This window comes from Neolamprologus multifasciatus, chromosome 14 (genome assembly GCF_963576455.1).
Source record: "Neolamprologus multifasciatus chromosome 14, fNeoMul1.2, whole genome shotgun sequence".
Lineage (NCBI taxonomy): Eukaryota > Metazoa > Chordata > Actinopteri > Cichliformes > Cichlidae > Neolamprologus > Neolamprologus multifasciatus.
In genome coordinates this window covers 13,390,750-13,408,301 of record NC_140452.1, presented here as the reverse complement: position 1 = coordinate 13,408,301, position 17,552 = coordinate 13,390,750, and the positions used below count along the sequence as shown (strand labels likewise).

Here is a 17,552-nt window from a genome sequence, read left to right as displayed (position 1 = left end):
GCCCACAGGGCTAGTTTAGGGGAGGAGGGAGAACTCGAAACAACAATGCTTAGAGCTAGGACACTAGTGAGCTTTCAGCTGGCAGATCCAAGCTTTGATCATGATTACAGATTACTGCGGTTCAGGGCAGGTGTCTTCCTGAGTAAGCGACACCCTGCTGAGGGCCCATCAATAAGCAGTGGGAAGAAAGACTGTTTGAATGCTACGCCTCAACAACTACAAAACCTTTCAACCACTGATACTGCTGTACAAGCTGTCTACTTTAAAATGTTTTGTTGCCTTCTAAGAAAGAGGATGCTTGTGAAAACCCAGGGTACTTTATGGGTAGATTTCAAAAAGGAAACTCTTTTTTTCTATGAAGGAAATCACAAACTTTTGCCCAAAGGAGTCTATAAAAACCACACCCAAGTTACTCTGTCCCATTTATGTATCTGTTTGTCAAAGCACACAGATTTTTACTTTGCGGTCCACGGCAGTTGTTGTTTGACGCTTGTATTTTAGCATACACGTTTTTCTTTAAGCTGAATGTGCATACCACCGGAGACCTCCAAGCACCAGTTGTTAGAAACCAGCCAACGACTGCACAACAAACAGTGCTCAGCTCATCTCGAGCATTTCACTTTCAATGTCTTGGAGAAGCTGAGGATCGACCTGTAACCATATATTTGCCAACTATCTATAGTGTAAGCTTTCCTTTGTGCTGAAAGTGTGCAGAAATGTCAAGAAGTGAGAGACAAACACCAGCACACGAAAGCCTCAAACCCATGGGAGTGCAATCTTTTAAAACAAAACGCTCCTTGATTTCTTTAGAAACCTTGTAATGTCACATTGTTTCTACACTTATTCCTCTTATTAAAATATATATTTTAAACCCTGCATTCACCATAAAAACCTATTAATGATTCAGTCAGTTAGTTATTGAGTACACATTGAAACCCTTTATGTTGTTTTTAAGTTAATTAATTAAGCAAAATGTCAAGTAACAGTTTTCATATTAGCAAACATGATGCCAGAGTAAACAGCAGGATTTTCACTACCGGTAGAAGACCTGGGTGCGGCACCTTAGCATTTTTTTTCATGGCGCCAAAGCTAAATGAAGAGAAAAAAATATGTTAAGACATGTTTTGCTGTTATTTATCAAGTCAAATGCTTCTGTGCTTTCATTTGCTGTACCAAAGTATTATCATATGAAGGAGTTAGGCAGCTATCCACAGACACACAGCAACAATGGTGAACTAAGGATTAAACAATACTCATGACTAACATGTTTGATTTTTCTGATGATTTCAGGAGAGGTCATTACAGTATCATAATACTGGTGTTTATATTACTGATATTCAAATTTATTTAGGATATTTAGATTTGTTTTTTCAAATTTCCTTTTGAAACTCTGAATATTATGAATGCTCATTGCTTTTAAAGGTACTTGTATTTTGTATTGTACCACTGACATAAAATGACCATAAAGTTATAACATTGTCGTTGTATTATTTTATTAATATTATGTAATCTAAACAAAAGTATTTACTATATCAGGCATCTTTTTTTTTTTACTATATTAACTGAACCACATCCAACAATTCTATCAACATCAAAATACACACAAATAAAAGTCCACTGCATAATTTACAACATCTTCAACAAAGCAGTATGTCGAGCCACCCAATTTAATCAAGAGGTGCAGCTCTTGGTGCGCAATCTAATCCAAAAGTCACTCTAACCGTACAGGAAGCACCTGCCAAGATACATAATAAAAATCCTACTCATATCCTCGAGGACATTTCCAGCGCAGATGAGCTGCAAGTGAGTCCACATGCTTTTCAGCTGTTTCCCTACTTTCACTGCCAGGCAAAGTGATGTCTAGCTCATTTCCAAGTACACTGCCCAAGAAAGTGGAGGCTAAATGACTGCAGAGCACCAGACACATTGGAGGCTAGAGAAGAAGATGCTGAGATAATAACGGACATTTACCGGCTAAAACCCAGCGGGGTATTGCAGGGTCTCTGTACACTGCACAGCTGTCTCTGCTTTTATTGCTATTTTGTGCACGCAGCCTTTGTTAGTTTACCAGCTATTTTACCGAATAACCTTGATGTTAGTGCTGTATGTGGCTGATGTTCAGTGTAAATACTGAATGACCGATGTCAAACTCACCTTTCTCTGTAATAGCCATCAGTGCCGCCTCACTTTGGAGAGGTTATGCAGTTATAGAGGCAGAAAAAAACAATTTAAGGCAACATATCTTTCCTGAACAAGCTGACTGAGAAAGAAAGATGTCAGTATAGCTTGAAAGCAAACATCACATATCAAGCCGGCAATCAAAACGGTACAACCTACGCTTTGTCCAACTACTCTCTGAGTGACAGTCTGCACAGTGTTATCAGCAGGCCGGAGCACCTCTGACTTCTCGGCTCCTATTATCTCTCTTTTGCACATGACGAGCCATTCAGCTTCCATCATGAGTATGACTGAGTGCTCTGCTTGTGGGAAAAAAAACCACCCACACTCTGGCCAGCCACTTACTCTGTGGTTATCTTCCAGTGTCAGATGGGGAGGCACATCATGGTCAGACTAAAACATGTTGAGCAGAACAGCTTTGGAACATTTTAATATTTGATCGAGCAGCTCTCAAAGAAAGTCAGTGATGTTAGATTAAAAAAAACACTGATTTCCAGTTCCCGAAACTATGTTGTGATGGCAAGCAGTTTGCTGAATTGTCTTTAATCTTTGTAGTTTTACCCTGGAATAATCACATCCAATGCATGCTTTGTAAACGAGCCAAATTCAATTTAAGATGCTCGACTAAGAAAGCCATTTCTTTAGCTTTCTCGCATTTATGTGGTCTGGCTAAAAGACAGGAGGCAGGAAGAGGAGCTGCCCTGAGGGGAATGCCAACAAAGGACTGGCATTAAGTAGCACTATCAGGACAGTCACGATAGTGACATGTTCTATAATATTCAAGTCTTAGCTGGCGGTGCACGAGATAAGTAGATTTGAGTGATATCTCTGGCAGTGGAGCAATACGGTTCAGCTCCCAAGGGCTTGGCTCCAAATATATAATCACTCCATAATTACAAATCCTCCATTCTGCTTCACCTTAACAGGTGACACCCTTGTTTTTAGCGCTTTGTTAAAAGCTTTCTGGTTTCCTTCCAATTTGCCCATGTAATGGTGACTAAATGGTAGAGACTGACTACAGGGTGTGGAGTCTGTAATGAGGTTTACGTATACACTACTACACAACAGCCTGGAGTTGCCTTGAAATGATGAGACCATCTGAGGGCCTGACATTCTCCCTCCTTTGGCTGCACCAAGTTATAAACAGAATCAGCGGCAAAGGCAAATCCTGGTGCAAACCAAACCCCACTGAAAATGAGTCATACATATATAATCTCATTTATGAGAACCAAGCTCTCATTTTTTTTGTGCAGGGACCAAATGGCCCATTACAACAGAGAGAGCATACTTCTCCCATACTGGCTTCTCCTTTTTTCTCATAGGGGATCATCTGATTGTTGAGGTTTTCTCTGTACTATTCCAGTATGGAGGCAACTGTTATTGTGATTTGGCACTATATGAGTAAAACTGAACCAAACTTCCCTAAAATCCAAAAAATCATGTACCTGTAAACTGGCTGATTGCACAAACTCCCACGCACCCTTGAATATCCTCGATCGATGAACTCTAGCTGAGTGTGAAACAGTTGAGATGAAAATTAGCATGTGTGAGGACAAAAGGGTGGAGTGCCCACTCCAGGTAGGGAATGAGTTGTTGCCTCAAGTGGAGGAGTTCAAGTATCTTGAGAAAAAAAGGAGCGGGTAATTTACTGACAGCTTCGTGCAGCATCTGCAGTGTTGCAGAATGCTGTACCCCTCTGTTGTAATACGAAAAGATCTGAATGTAGAAGCAAAGCTGTTGCGTTACCCATCGATCTACATTCCTACCCCTATCTATGTCCATGAGCTCTGTGCAGTGACCAAACTAAACAAGTTCACCGATACAAGTGAGTTTCCATCACAGAGTTTTTGGGCTCTCCCTTAGAGATAGCATGAAGAGCTTAGTCATTCAGGAGGAGCTCAGAGCTACAACTCCTCCACATCAAAAGGAGGCAGTTATGGTTGTTCGGCAATCTGATTAGGATGTTTCTCGGATGCCTCTTGGTTAAGGTGTTTTGGGCACGTCTAACTGGAAGGCGGCCCTAGGGCAGACTGAATGATTATGCCCCTTGGCTTGGGAATTTATATGTATAAAATTTGGATAGTAGTTGGATACAATAGCCCAGACACTTACAGAAAAAAAGTGTGATACAATTATGTCCTTAGAAATGCTTTGAAATGATTACTTCATCTTGTGAGGCTTTATTTAAAATGACAGTCACACACAAAGCAGAAAAATGATGTTGGTCAGTGTTTCCATTATTTTGTAGCTATTCACTGAAGATTGGTGTTTTCATTATGGTGGCTAGTCTATAAAGCCTGAGAATAACACATAGTTAATCATTTCGTCTGATCCACACCATCTCCCGCTAGAGACATCAACTCGTGTGCTTGTTCAAGCATTAGCTGGACTATGTGGGCTCAGTCCCAGTGTGGTTCTAAATCAAACCCATGAAAACTCTCTCATGTTGTGACGTAACTTGAGCCAGGTCGCCATTGCCGTGGACCTTGGTGTAGATGGGCTGTTGGGCCTGGGATCAAGACACAGGGGAGTCAGAATGGGTGAGATCCAGAATTAGAGCAGACAGCAAAGTCAAAGAGTACCTTTGTTCCCGAACTCCCTTTGAAAAGGAGCAGAACTCTCAGCTTTCATTTTTTTTAATCCAAGTATTTTGTGACATTTTGCTTTTTGTTCAACATAAAAGAACAAACAAAAAGAATGCACACGGGTGAAAGAAGAAGAACGTGAAAACAAAAATGAAATGATGTGAGTAACAGTAATACAGTGCACGAACATGGCAGCAGAGGAGGTGGAGCCCACATGCAGGACACACTGTTCTCAACTCTTATAACAGGTGAGGAAAGTGATAAGGTATCATGACTAATATCAGTATTCCCCACCAACCCCAAGGCTGTTTGTACACTGCACCTGACCCAACTTGTCACAACAAGTCCTTGATTTAGCTTCCAATACAAGTTTATCTTTTATAAGACCCTTTCCTTTGTGACACTTTGTGTAAAAGCTGCCAAACCCCAGACGGCTCTTCTGCAGAGCTGTTTTCCACAACAATCCTATATATGGTCACCTCCTGCTGATCTTCATAAACATATACAAATATGGGTAGAGGAGTATTCTGTCCCCTTTATAGCCTCTTCAAACTCTCTCAGAGATGGAAGCTTACTTTGTGCATTCCAGAGACACTGTGTTATGCTTTCAGAGGCTTATTTTGAACTGAGTGGCTCAAAATACAACCAGCCACTATGTCGTATGGTAAACTGAATGGGCGTCCCAGATTGGGGTCTCTTATTTCAGTCTGCTTTCACAGCCTTTGTCTGCTCGCGGTTAGGATAACTGCCTGAATTCAAGCTTTTTCATGCTGGGCTTTGTTTATGCCTTGCTGTTGTTGCAGTTTCTTTCTCTCTTCTAGGTTCACCTGAAGGCCAGTCAACAAGGTGCCATTTAGCTGTTGAGGCTTGACAACAATCTGCCCAAAGAGGGTAAAAATAGACTTTGAGCGCTGAACGGACTGTAAACTGGATGGTGGTGGTGTAACTTAACCTGTTTATCTAGCAGACCCCCAACCATTACAAGACTCCGGGGATTTAGACAAATGTTGACCCTCTCTTTCCTCTTCCCCCCTCTTCTCTTCCTATCTCTCTGTCTTTCCTCTGGTTCTGCACCCCCTGCTGCTGTGGAAACCAGATCAAGTAATGGGAAAATCCCACCCAACTGCTGCTGACCAGCTGGAATGAGAGTCTGGGAAGTAAAGGAAAACTACTTCCACCAAAACACTCGGCCTCAGCAGTCAACACAAGTACAGCCACAAGCCACAAATTGAAGATTATTCTTCAGCTTGTGTCAGCCTTTTAAAAACTGAGGCATGCACACTTTTTCCCTGAGACATAATTTCATGAGGCACAATTACATGGTTGTCATTTTATGATAATGATGGGAGTGACATTTTGCTTATTACTACACCAAGGTGCCTTTGGTGATTTTTTCCTGCTTCAAAAAAAAAAGAAACGGAAAAGAAAAAGCCTACACGGCACATTTGACTTATATCGAACACTAAACACACAAACACTGTGTGCAGAGTGTGTATTGGAAAAATCCCTGGATAAATGTGAATTTTAACACAGATAGTATAAAGAAAACTGTGAAATTAGGCCAATTTTAACACTTTCTCTTGTGCAGCACAAGTAACTAATAAAAGCCCTTCAACTTAAAATTGTACTGGGGACGGTTAGTGGGCAGAATATATTTACCCCAAATTCCCACCATTCCTTAAGGCAGACAGCAGAGGCAGGCCTAGGACTCAGCAGACAGGACATTAATAAACTCAGTCACATGCGGAGTTATCTACAGGCACCCACCAGGAAATAAAAGCATACAAAAAGCAACCTTTCATGCTAAAAAATGTAAAAAAAGAGTCCAATTCACACGTGCAACTACAGTCACCATGTCATTAGGTGACATGGTGCACAGGTGACCCCTGTCCTCCTCTGATCTGATCTTCAGCTGCCTTCTATGTCATCTTCACCTGTCCTGACATGTGTTTGAGTGACCCACTGAAGTACAGGGTCTGTCCCAGAGCTGTACACTGACCCTGATCTAATTCCCCCAGAGACAGTGCTTACACTCTTCCACAAACGGACGGCTCCGGCTTGCCATGCAGCGTTTAATGCTATTTCTGGCCTTTCGGTGATAAAAAAATGGGAAACGCTTGGTTTCCCTAAGTCAAATTAAATGAGACATCTACAAGTCAAAGGAGGGAATTACTCACTCTGAAATGAATCTTCGCATTGGCTCTTTGAATACGCAAATTTGAAATTTAATGCAGATCCAGTTTGATGGAAAACACACAATTTAGACATTTTTCTTAAGCAAAAATACACTTCTCAGTATTCCTAGCTGAGTCATCTCAATACATTGAGCATATATTCTATTTTCTCACCGGCCTGCTATTTGACCTACGCAGCAGCACAAAAGAAGCACTGACCTCACATTCCTCTCACTTGGAAGAACAGGGTATAATTAACTGTAGTGTTAAAGGCATGGTGCCTCTGAGACTGTAAAACAGGGTATGAATACAGAGCAAACTATTTTATCCCATAGGGCTGAGAGCCAATCCATACAATCTATACTTATTCATTTATTCAGCCAGCTCATGGCCTCGGTCTCCCTCGGAAGCGTCTAACGGGTCAAATGTGGGCTTTTCGTCCTCTTCATCTCCAATTAGACATAGCATGTGGTGATCCAAGTATGTGTTGATGTTTTTCTCTTTGCATTGTCTGCTATTTGTGTTTCTGTTTAAAAGAGTTTACTTTTATGCCTCCCTCTTCAGTATTGCTCACTGTGAGCAAAGACCTGGACGCTGACATCATGCATGCCCTCCACAATGTGTCATCAGTGATACAGAGGAGTGGAGCCTCTACCATCTGTGAAGCATCTGTTTAAGCACTGATTCACCCATTCATGCATACAGTATTCACTGTTTTAGTTGTCAGTGGCAAAGATCTGAGATGTGTTAACAATTACTTTTCTGTGTACTTTGCCCTTTCTCTGAAAACGGAGGAGAAGGTCCCAGAAAATAAACTTTTGATGGTCTAGGACAACAAGTAACAAATATTACGCAGTAAGACGCAAAGTTTCACAACTCGCGGAAGGCAGTGTTGGTAGGTCAATCCACCACTTTGGCCCAGGAGGAATAATGGATGGTAACATCATCAAGTGCCATTATTAAGATAAAGCTCTAATTTGTTCAATACCAAAAAACCACATACTGTAACTAATGGCATTTCCATGAGCTCTGGCTGTTAACACACTAAACTACTATGATGAACACTGCACTCCGATTAAGCTAAGTGTTGATTAATAAATTACTCAGTCTATAAAATGCCAGAAAAAGGTTAGGAAATATTGATGTTGATGCGGGCAAAGGTCAAATTAAATGTTTTGTGTAGGCAACAGTGAGGAACAACTACAGCTGTGAGTGGCTGGATAATCTCTGACGTTTCACTTGCTAAATTCCTAAATTAACAATGGATAATTGCTTGATTACCAAAATTGTTGTTGATTTTTTTCCTGCAACTCAGCTAATCATTTAATCAACTTATAGTTTAATTGCTAGGAAATTCATTTCCCCAAATCACCAATTCCCTTCAACCTGCAAGCTGCTAGTTGTCTGTTATTACAGCTGCTTCAAAGCCAGACACGAATGCAGACACAGTTATGTTCCCCGCGACAAAAAACAATCTGATATGAAGCACGCCTGCAACTACAGCAGAGAAAACAATGACTTAACAGAGGAATAAACTGAAATAACCCTTCTGTCTGTGCTTTAGTTCCCCAGACTTCCTGTTTGACAAAACCAAATCCCTGTTGATGCTGAGCTTTCCGCTCTTTTCTATCTTTATTTTTTTTTTTTGCCTCACTCTTTTATTTCTAACATTTGTTCACTCTTTCTGTCTTTCTGGCTTGGACCAGGTCCACTATTCGGGTCACTGGTTACTGGCCCAATCCATTTTTTTCATGCTTGTAGCTAACAGCAATGTACAGTGCCACTGAGAGGAGTAGGAGGAGGCACTCGTGAGAAAGGGATGGAGAAAAAGAGGGGATGGACACAGATGGGTGGACACAAAGCAGATATAGGGGAAAGGTGAAACAGGCGTGATATCGAGAGTTAAAGACTGAGAGCACTGGAAATAATACTGAAGTACCCCCAAATTGAATGGCAGAAACAAGTTCAGAGAGTGGAGGGTGAATGAAAAAGACAGACCTGAACCCTCCAGACAATAGACTGCCTATAGTTCACATGCTACATTTCACTGCTCTTTGACTCCAAACACTCTTACGCTGGTATTAGTGGAGCTTTGAGGCAACAGTGCACTGTGAAAATAGCTGCCGGGCTAAATGAGCGTATTACAGTGTAAGAGTGGTCTTTACTTTAGGTGATCAATCAACCCAGGGGTAGAGACTTCCACTTTATAACCATTAGAGGCCTGAAACATAAGCAGTGAAGAGCAAGACACAGTTCTAAACATCATTACACTAGACTCTTGTCCACAGTGAAAAGTCCTGGCTCCCTCCTCTTAAACATATGCTTTCTCATTAATTTTTTCCAGTGCTTACATGACAGATGAGACACTGCAGTCCATCATCATCAAATCAGACTGGCAGGCCTATGAGGAGGGAGGAATACAGATAGGCTTTAGAAGTAAAAAGGATAACAGTGCATGTCAGGAAATATTTAAATATTGCCCAACCCCCTCCCCTGGAAATGTCTTGTGATCTGACACCATTTACACATGACTGTCAAGAGACACTGTTCCAGACAGAATATTTCCCGGGAAATGCGAGCCCCTCGTGCTGAAGCCTCCCTCATATGGATGCGATTTCATTTTGTTGAACCTCTCGAAAATGAGTGCCGGTGGCGAGAGGGGAGTGGAAGCACGCATTCTGGGACTGGGTGGGATCCAGCTGGCAAGAACTCACAAAGCAGCCACAAGGACAAAGCTCCTGGCTGTGCTGGTATGGCTCCAAAACAGGACAACACAAGGCTGTGCCAAATAGCCCTTGGCAAAATTATGAAAGCCACGAAGGCTGCCCATCTGTAATTTATTTACATGTCTTTAAATTTATCACTCATGTCCATGCCCTCCATATACCCTTCTAGCTACACAGGCAGTGCAGACAGAGATGGTAGTAAATGTCATCCAGCCTCGCCAACACATGAGCGGGATACCGTTTTAACATCTTATATGTGACAGGTGGGTCACTTCTGTGGAAATGACAGAGCTACTCAAGAAAGTGAGTGAGACAGATCGAGTTGAATGCATTTGATGTGCTGCTTCATATTCTTCACTGACCGACATTCCACAGCAGTGTGGCCAAAAAGAGTCGCTGGCACAGAGGTTCAAACAGAGCCAATCAACCAGAAAACGAAATGGAGAAGCAACATGGCCAATTATTTGATATCACAGATCAACTGCAGCTTCAGTGGAGGCTGGTGTGGGAAGTATTCAACCAGGACGGTCAACACGTCTGTGCAAACTGCAGAGGCAAGAGTCAACGTGTCGCATGGTTTCCCTCATAAGCACGTCCTTCTGCTAAAACAAACGGGACTAATAAGGTTTCACCAACTTTTGCTATATTCTGTTTGTACTTTCAGTCTATTTGAAGCTTTAGTCTTTTCTCCAGTTCTGCTTTGAAGAAATAAAAAAAAAAAAACCCAGAAAGAATAAAAATCAAGCTTTGCAAACACTCAAAGGATAAAACATGTCACATAAAATTGCAAGTTTATCATCTCAGTCTGGAAGACCTCACAGGGCAGCGAGGGAACAGTGATGCATTTGAAAAGCGACATTTTTCTGATCTAATTTCATCAAAGAGCTGTCAGAACCCCGGGCTAACATTTAATGTAATAGACATTAAATGTCTCTAATCAATAATAAATGCTTTTAGCCCATCCCACAGTGATAGCATTGGATTTTCTCCCTCAAACTGTGAAGAGTTCTTCATGAAAAAAATGAGACTTTATAGATTCCCTGCTGACCACAACTTTCCCTTATAGTAGTGAAAACGCTGCGCTGAGCTATTTCTTGTTTTATATCCCAGGAGACTGTATACCTCAAAGGTCTGCACCCCCTCTGAAACTGTAGCAGTACATATGAAGTCCCCTATTTCCACCAAACACACTGCCCTGAGAAAGTCCCTGAAAAAGGACAAGCAGAACCTGTCATGCATTATATTGTTTGTCTTGTTGTTTCACCTTCAATTTTAGGACAGAGCAGCTCCCCACACTCTCAGTAAAATATAGCTTATACCCACCGGCCTTGAGTTGCTATATCTGCTGACATTTTTATCAGCAGTTATAATGACTTCAATCCAGCTGACATTTTCTGCAGGTCGAGGCAATATATTGAGAGATCGCAGGTTATGTTTTGGAACAATGCTTTACCACTGTCACTTTAGCACTTTTTGTTTTGTTTTTTTATCAAAGACTTTTTTATTTGATTGAGTGCCTTGAAATGAAGATATGGCATAGTTTTCTGTCATATAAATGCAGATCCAGTTATTAACTTGAACTGCAACAAACTGCAATGCTTTGGTCTTAACAATATGTCGGAACTAATACCTTTAAAATAATTACACTTCTTCAAATTCCCCTTTACTGAGCAACAAAGAAATGATAGGAAAGATCCTTTTTGTATTTTCTTCTTTTACAAGCAACAACTAATCAAGCCTTTGTTATTTCTGAACAAATGTATAACACCAAGTATTTTCATCAGGTGTGATTAAAAATAGGTTGCTTTCCTCTACTTTGGCATCTCAGCATTGTTTTCCTGCCTATTTTGTAAAATGGTTTTTAGGCTTTTAAGCTATGGTGCAGTTTGGCATCTGGGTATATCACAAGGTTATTAATCCCTTAAGGCCAGTCACACACACTGCTTGACTTAGTCTGTCTCAGACAAGGTTTTGAGATCTGGACAAAATCCTGATATCGGGCCCAATTCAGAGCACATGGCGGAGACTGAAACGTCCAACTTCAATCTGGGCTGAGAGGCAGCCCGAGGCAGGGATTGTGTGCTTTCAGACATCAGTAGATTTTAAACATATTTGAAGTTTTTCAGCGCACAGTCTGCATTGCCTTTGAATGGCACACAGAGTAAGCAAGGCAACATATAAATACAGAGTGACTTTGTTAAAAAAAAAAAAGTCAATGTTGCAGCCACAAGCTCCAGGCTATTATCAATTATATCCAATATTTACTGATGCTTGGGCAGAGCAGTTATCCAGTCATAGGACTTGTGATTGTTAGTCATTAAGAATTGATAAAATACAAAATATCCAAACAAAATTTAATTAAAAACATAAAAACACAAGTTATTGTTAGTTTATTTTGGTATGGGGGAAGCAGAAAACATTTAAAAGGTACAGAAGGTGTTTAAATCATAGCTTTAAAATAGCTTTCTTCCTGCTGTGTCTAGCTCCACTTGAAGCATGCAAAAAGACAAGGCAAGGCTCTGCGGGGGGGGAACAAAATCCCCAACAACAAAATCCGAGTCAAGAATCTTAATGTTTGAATCTGTCGTCTGGGCCACAGCCGGTTTAAGTCCCCAACGCTGTATAAGACAAGACGCTACAGTGAACGCAGTGGTTTGGTGCAAGTACAGGATTTATGAACCAGAGCAGTCTCCTGCTCTCATACTTTGACTCCAGCTCTGTTTCCTAGAGGAAATCTGGGCCTCAGCCATTAGCAATTAACAAGCTCTGGAACAACCTTGCCTGTAGTGAGCTGGGAATAAAACGCTGTTATAAGAGGTAAACAACAACACTAGAAACAATAACAGCCATTGTTAAAAGTCTTTCTCTCCAACTAATGAGATAAAGAACTGATTCCTTTCAACTCTAATCTGTTTCATCAGAATGAGATGAATTACAGGAAGATGTAAAGTGGATGGTTTACTCGTGCCTTCTCAGAGGTCCTGGCCTCTCTGGCAAGATGCTCTTCATTAATCAGAATGGCACCGGTATCAGAGAGCGGACCATTAGGCTCACTTCACTTTCGCTGCTTCACAAACTGTCCTTGCTCTGGCTAATCACTGATATTTGATCACACACTTTTCGGCACCTTCTGCAGCTGTTCTGCTGCAGATCTTTATTTCTCAGCCAGGTTCTCAGTTAATGAGAAGTGAATGGTCACGTTTCAGTCATCAGGTATTTTCCGTCCTCTCTCTCTCCCTCTCAACTTCCCCTCCCTGCCTGGATATTTCAACACTTTGTTAGCGATAAAAGACAATACATGGTGCAGCCCACTGAGTTTCCCAGTTGTGTCACTTCCAATTAGCCCTTCTGAGACATCTCTGCCCTTTGGCTCACCAGCATTCGAGTTAAAAAAGATCTGATCTTCGTTGTATTGCGTGCTGCCTTGCTTCAGTCTCCCACTGTCTAAATTCATGCATGTCTGGATTTGTGAGTCTATGAAAGAGAGAAATCGCAAGAAAGACAGACGGGGAATTTTTAATCCTATAACCAGAAATAGCAGCTTGCTGTAAGGCTCCATGTATGGGGCTGCTGTGAACTTAAAAGGAGCTTTCCTTGTATAAAGGTACACATTTCTGAATAAAGCAGCAAGCCTTCACCTTAATCATCTTCCGTATTATACATCATTAATACCGATGTTCTTAAGTAGCTAAGCTTTTTAGAACTGGGACATGGCATGTTGTGGTGGCCCTCTGTAGATTTATCCCTCGGGGAAAAACCTGGCAGCTCTGTCAAATCTGCCCGCAACCTGCTTCTATGTCACATCACTTTTTGAAGCCAAAGTGAAGTGGTGGGGATTGTAAACAGCAGAGTGGTGAGCCACAGTATGTGAGCAAACGTTTTTGAGCTAATGAGAGGACTGGAACGCCGCAGCTTCTTAAACTAGGGCAGAGAAACTCGCAGCTTCAGTGGAAGACTTCCCTCAGACCTCACGTCCCGAGAGTACACATGTGCAAAACCAACAGCACAAACAAACAAAACTGGTGCTGTGCAAAACAGTGTCCACTTAGCGGAATCAAACAAACAGCCAACAACAGGACGTTTTCAGGGCCAACGTTGCAGTGAGGACGGGACTCTGTCTTTACAAAAAGCAATGCCGGAGGTTTCATTTAAACTTTAGGGGCACAGAAGAGAAAGTGTGGGTATAATTTCAAAAGTCAAACTACAAAAAGAAGACATAAAATTGATACCATATGTTGGCTCCACAGAAACAAGCACGGGGAAAACAACTGATCATAGTAAAATAAAGGAAAGTATAATAAAATCCACATTTTCATTATATAATTGATTCAGCATATTCACACACCTCCTCTAATTGGACCAAAGCTGTACATGGCCAAAAGGCACTCAGAATTCATGTGATGATGTTAATATTTCAGTTTTTGCCACTTTTTGCCACATTTTTACAAAAAATCAGTTCAATTCCAAACTGCAATGAGTAGATAGTGGGTAACTTTTACTATATTAAATGTAAGTAAGTATTAAGACCAAGATATCGGGGATGGTTTTTCATTTCCTATACAACGAGTATGGGAGGAAGTAACAGCTTAACTGGACTGAATGCAGATTTGCTGGCCAAGAAAAGTATTGAGATTTCTATACTGCCTTGTTTCCTCGCTGATGTGCCTGCAAATGGGTTTGAGCCAAATCTGACGAGAAGTTAATTAAAGGCATTACATCCTTCATAATCTCTATAAACATCTACATCTCAGGAGTTTACAGAGGCTCTTTAAACCATCTTTCAACAGAAAGCAAACCATAACAAATGAGTGATCTTTTCACTTTTCATAACTGCAGTCAGAGCTTCTGCGCTGCATGCCAGCAGTCACAGCCCAGTGAGCACATTGTAGAGTTGGGCTCAGAGTTGGCTGCAGGTACGAGCATGCACAAATGAACACACACACGCACATAAATACTCACCACCAACAAACTGAATACCGCCAGCCACACGACCGATTGTACGTGAGATGAGGTCAGAGATGCAGCAGCCCATGAGAGCTGTGAGCGCCACCAGCAGGAGGAGGCCACATCCCACGCCTGTCACCACAGTACAGATCCTCCATTCAAGACTCGGGATGCCGTGGAAGGAGGCGTACCTCCCACACTGCTCCAGCATCACCGTGGTCTGGCTCTCTTCATCCCTCACTGGGTAGGAGCAGCGACGGAAAGTGCCAAAGGACACTGGCTTGTCCATCTGTATTCCCAGCAGCCAATAGGGCATGAAGAAGCCAACACAGGAAGCAGCAGCGCACAGCAGGGACAGCAGGGCCCAGATAACACCCGTACATGTCAGACTAGACGCCATGGTAAACAGTCTGCAAATGGTTCACACTGAACTAACAGCAGTTATATGAGCAGTTGCTATGTTGTGGGAAGTCTTGCAGTGAGCATTTAACACTAGCAGCCTTCACCTCCTCAGTGACTCCGGGTTCCTGTTAAGAGGAAGAGAAACATCCAAACTGAGCACTGACCAGACAAATCATCTGTGTGAACAGGTTGTGGGCTTTGACAAGTGACACTGAAAACAAGAAATGTGTTCCCCGGTCTTTATAAACGGGTCACTAACACAAGCAGAGGAAAAGAATCACAGACAGGAGAAAAATCAGGGAAATAAAGACCTTCAATTATGACATCATCAGGCAGGTATTCTCTAATCAGGTCTTTTGCGTGATTGTTAATTAGTAAGATGTGTTTTTAAAAGTCCTCAGCTAAACTGGGAACTTAGTAGACTAGACTAAAGTAGACTAAAATGACATATTTCTGAATTGTGATTTAAATAGATTTAAGATCTAAGAGGAAAAACAGTCACGATCATATTCATTTAGTCAATAATTAATCCACGTTTGATGAACTAAAGGCTGGCTTATTCCCCATCTCACTTATTACTCTTGGGCTTCTCTGTTTATTACATATAGGAATTCATTGAAGATATATATATAATAAGAAAGTAAATATGAATGCTAATTAGTACATCCTATAATTGGAACAACTGGGTTAACTCAGAATAACTCAAATTTAGTTTGATATTTAAAATAGTGCTAATCCCTATAATAAACTTTAAACTTAAGCTACAAACAGTATTATATCGTAACTGACTATGACCCATACTCACAAAATCAGTAGAATTTGGATGCTTAGTACAGGAAACACAGTTAAAGTGTCTTCATGAGCCGCCACTTCTAGAACATAGTGATTTTTTGCTAGGGGTGACCTTAAGGAACACATTATCGCAGTGCCTACACTATCGGAATGAAAAGAATGAAAACAGGGCAAACACAGGGGGAAAGCAGAGGAAAGCTTACATGTTGGGAGACCTCCGAAATTAGGCGCGCTCGGTGTGCACTGAGAGCTTGTTTCCATCTGCAGACTCCAGCTGTGTTGGATCTTAAAGCAAACTTTTCTTCAGACGAGGGAAAAATGCAGAAGAAATGCGTTCGGTCCTGGAATGTAAATCCAAAAAGTGACTGCAGAATTGGCTCATGAATCACTTCGTGCTCGTCAATATATGTAACTGAAAGGACGATCAATTATTTACTCCTGTGCGGGAGCACAAATGTGCGGTGCAGTCTGACTTAACTCCCGTTTCCACATTCCTCCTCGGAGAGAGAGAGAGCGAGCGAGCGAGCGAGCGAGGGCTGGAGGGGGGCGGGTCCATAAAACACTCTCAGGAGGCGACCATCAATCACACAAATCCCCACCCAGGGGCTGGACTCGCCGCTACTATCGCTTCTACAGGCTCCTGGTGCATTCACTGACCCTTTGAAAACGATGCACGTTCTCGTACTAAATCTTTCGGGATGCTTAAGATAACGAAAAGCTGTCAGTGACTTTCATGTTAAAATGTTTACCACATCTAGCTTTGCATTTGGTTAGGTAACCTCAAATTCAGGTAAATTAATTCAATATTGACTGACATTGTATGTCAGTATTTGCACTGGACATCCTTAAGGGAGAGTTAAGGAGCATTGCACATGTATAACTGTTTGTATATATCACACTCAACCCCCCCCCCCCCCCCCCACACACACACACACCTGGCATATGGTCCCACACATATTTTTCATAGAATTATGGTGTACATATTTTTTCGTAATGCAGTTTGCACTACTGCCTATTACAGTGTCAGTCTCACTATTATTGTTTTTTTTTAAATCTAGCTGAATTCGGATATTTGTGATGCATTTTTCATATATTCCATTTAAGACAAACCTGAGAGTTGGCTGCACTTTTCTAAAAACTCTACCTGGAAGTCTGTCTTTCTTTGAAAGTTTGTGTTAGATATTTCAAGCACATCTTTTATTATTTTCCTTTGCTTTAAACTCCTTGGAGTTTTTACCCACTATCCTAATTGCATAAAACCAAGGAAGTGCCTAGTGCAGTTGAGCAAAAGTGGGTTATTCAACATTTTCAGATTAGTAACAATTGTTACTAATCTGAAAATATTGAAAATGTCTTGTGTTTGCTTTTTTCATTTATTCATTTCTTATTCGAGTTCATGCTTGAATTTTAAAGAGTGCAATATTGCCAGTAGCATTTAAATGCAGCTTTGCTCCCTATGAGTTGTGTGAAGGCAGCTAGATGGAGGAAGTTATTCAGCCTGTCCTTTACAGGCTATAATTCTTTACATTATTGTGTCATCCTTCATATGTGTTAACGTTAATGTGACATAGATATGACTGACGACACAAGAAACTGGAAATAATGAAGCCTCTTGGGCCTACTCTATTCCTTGTAAACGTAAATATGACCATTTCATTCAGCGCTTGTCCCGCACTTGCAGTAATTTCGAGGACATAGCAGTCAATTAACAAAAACAAGTTTATTTAAATAGTCTAGCTAAAGCCTCTATA

General features: G+C 41.3%; 1 protein-coding gene across 1 annotated transcript in view; it reads right to left on the bottom strand.

The window, feature by feature from the left end:
• LOC146503687 (LHFPL tetraspan subfamily member 6 protein) overlaps positions 1 to 16,319 on the bottom strand; it is a 54,019-nt gene extending 37,700 nt beyond the window's left edge. Inside the window, exons 1-2 of the mRNA XM_085131413.1 lie at positions 16,005 to 16,319; positions 14,623 to 15,134 (exon numbers count right to left, since the gene is read on the bottom strand). Of these exons, the coding sequence (XP_084987539.1) occupies positions 14,623 to 15,007 (385 nt within the window). The 5' untranslated portion in view covers positions 15,008 to 15,134; positions 16,005 to 16,319. The remainder of the gene's footprint in view (positions 1 to 14,622; positions 15,135 to 16,004) is intronic.
• Between the last annotated feature and the right edge of the window lie 1,233 nt (positions 16,320 to 17,552).